Source organism: Lontra canadensis, unplaced genomic scaffold (assembly GCF_010015895.1).
Source record: "Lontra canadensis isolate GAN:19392208 unplaced genomic scaffold, GSC_riverotter_1.0 scaffold5335, whole genome shotgun sequence".
NCBI lineage: Eukaryota > Metazoa > Chordata > Mammalia > Carnivora > Mustelidae > Lontra > Lontra canadensis.
In genome coordinates, this window is record NW_022636316.1 from 1 (window position 1) to 1622 (window position 1622).

Sequence of the window (1622 nt, forward strand, 5' to 3'; positions counted from 1 at the left end):
TAGGGGTCGGTGTAGCCGGTGACGGCGCGCTCCGCGGACAGCAGCTTCTCCCGGATCTCGCCGCCCACCACGCCCGCGGCCACCGCCTCCTCCACCGTCAGCCTCTGGTTGCGCACGGGGTCGATGACGAAGCCCGTGGCCGCCTGTGCCTCCAGCAGCACCAGGGCCGTGCCGGGCCGCAGGACGCCCTTCCACATGGCCTGGTAGATGCTCATCTTCTCCTGCCGCCCGGGCTCGTCCTTGGCGGGCACCAGCACGCCCGCGATGCAGCTCGTGCCCTGCAGGTAGCGCTTGACCGAGTCCATCTCCGTCACCTCCTGCGGCGTCCTGGTGCCCTGGGCCAGGTCCCGCAGGGTCTCGGGGCCCAGGATCCCGGACGTGTGCAGCTCGGAGGCGGACACGCGGCGCCTCAGGCCCTGGAAGGACACCTTGCTCAGCCGCTCCTCCGCCTCCTCGATGGCCTGGGTGAGGACGGCGACCAGGGCCGGCACGGCCAGGGCGCCGGCCGCGTGCTGGGCCAGGAGCTCGTCCCGGCGGGCCCGGCTCAGGTAGGAGGAGAAGAGGACGTCCCACACGGAGGGCCGCCGCCCCCGGAACTGGCCGACGTGCACCTCCATGGTGATGGCACGCAGGGCCTGCTCCTGGGGGCCGCCGGCGGTGGGCTCGGCGGGGGCCTGGCCCGGGGAGGGCCCCACGTCGCCATCCCCGCCACCTCGCCCGGCTGGCCGGCCCTCCTGCGGGCCGCGGGCAGCCTCCTCCGGCCCGCGATCGGGCCCGCCGGCCGCCTCCGCCTCCTCGATGATGGTGGTCAGCCTGCGGGTCAGCGCCGGCAAGCCCAGCGTCCCCGAGCCGAAGCCGGCCAGCAGCTGCTCCCGCGTGGCGCCGCTCACGTAGCTGGACGCCAGCACGTCCCACACGGGCACCGCCGGCCCCCGCAGGCGGCCCACCTTGACCTCCATGGTGGCGGCACGCAGGGCCCCGCGGGGGTCCGGGGGAACCGGGCTGGGGCTCCCGCTCCCGTCGGCGCTGGCACGGGCCAGCAGCGAGGTGAGGGCAGCGCCCACCTCCTGCACGGTCAGCGCGCCCGCCCCGTACCGGCACAGCAGGTCCTGCCGCAGGCCCTCGGGCACCTCCCGGTAGAACAGGAGCTCCCAGATGGAGACGCTCTGGCCCTGGAGCACGCCGTGGCCCGGCGCCACGCGGGCGTCACGCAGGGCGCCGCGCAGCTCCTCGCTCAGCTGGTGCACGGCGGAGCCCCGGCCGGCCAGCTGCAGCATGTAGAGCCCCGTGTCGGGGTCGAGCACGCAGCGACGCAGCAGCTGCACGTACGTGAGGTTCTCGTGCGTGTTGGGGTCGAAGAAGCCCTTGGTGTCGTCGCTCGGGTCCGCCAGGACGCGGTTCATGTCCTCGTCAAAGTAGCCGCGCCGGTAGGCCACGTCCACGGGCAGCCGGTGGCTGTGCACGGGGTCGATGATGCCACCTGTGGCGATCTGCGCCTCCAGCAGGCGGAGGCCGTGGTCGCGGACGATGAGGTCCTTCTGCATGGCCTGGAAGAGGGAGATCTGCTCCCCCGTGTAGGGGTCGGTGTAGCCGGTGACGGCGCGCTCCGCGGACAGCAGCTT

At 74.0% G+C, this 1622-nt stretch overlaps 1 protein-coding gene across 1 annotated transcript; it reads right to left on the minus strand.

Moving 5' to 3' along the window:
• Positions 1-5: 5 nt before the first annotated feature.
• Positions 6-1616, minus strand: LOC116863925 (epiplakin-like; the record flags this gene model as incomplete). Its single annotated transcript, XM_032851215.1, has 2 exons — positions 786-1616; positions 6-755 (listed from the first exon to the last, which is right to left on the minus strand). Coding segments are annotated over exons 1-2 (1509 nt in total), but the record flags the coding sequence as incomplete, so codon positions are not given.
• Between the last annotated feature and the right edge of the window lie 6 nt (positions 1617-1622).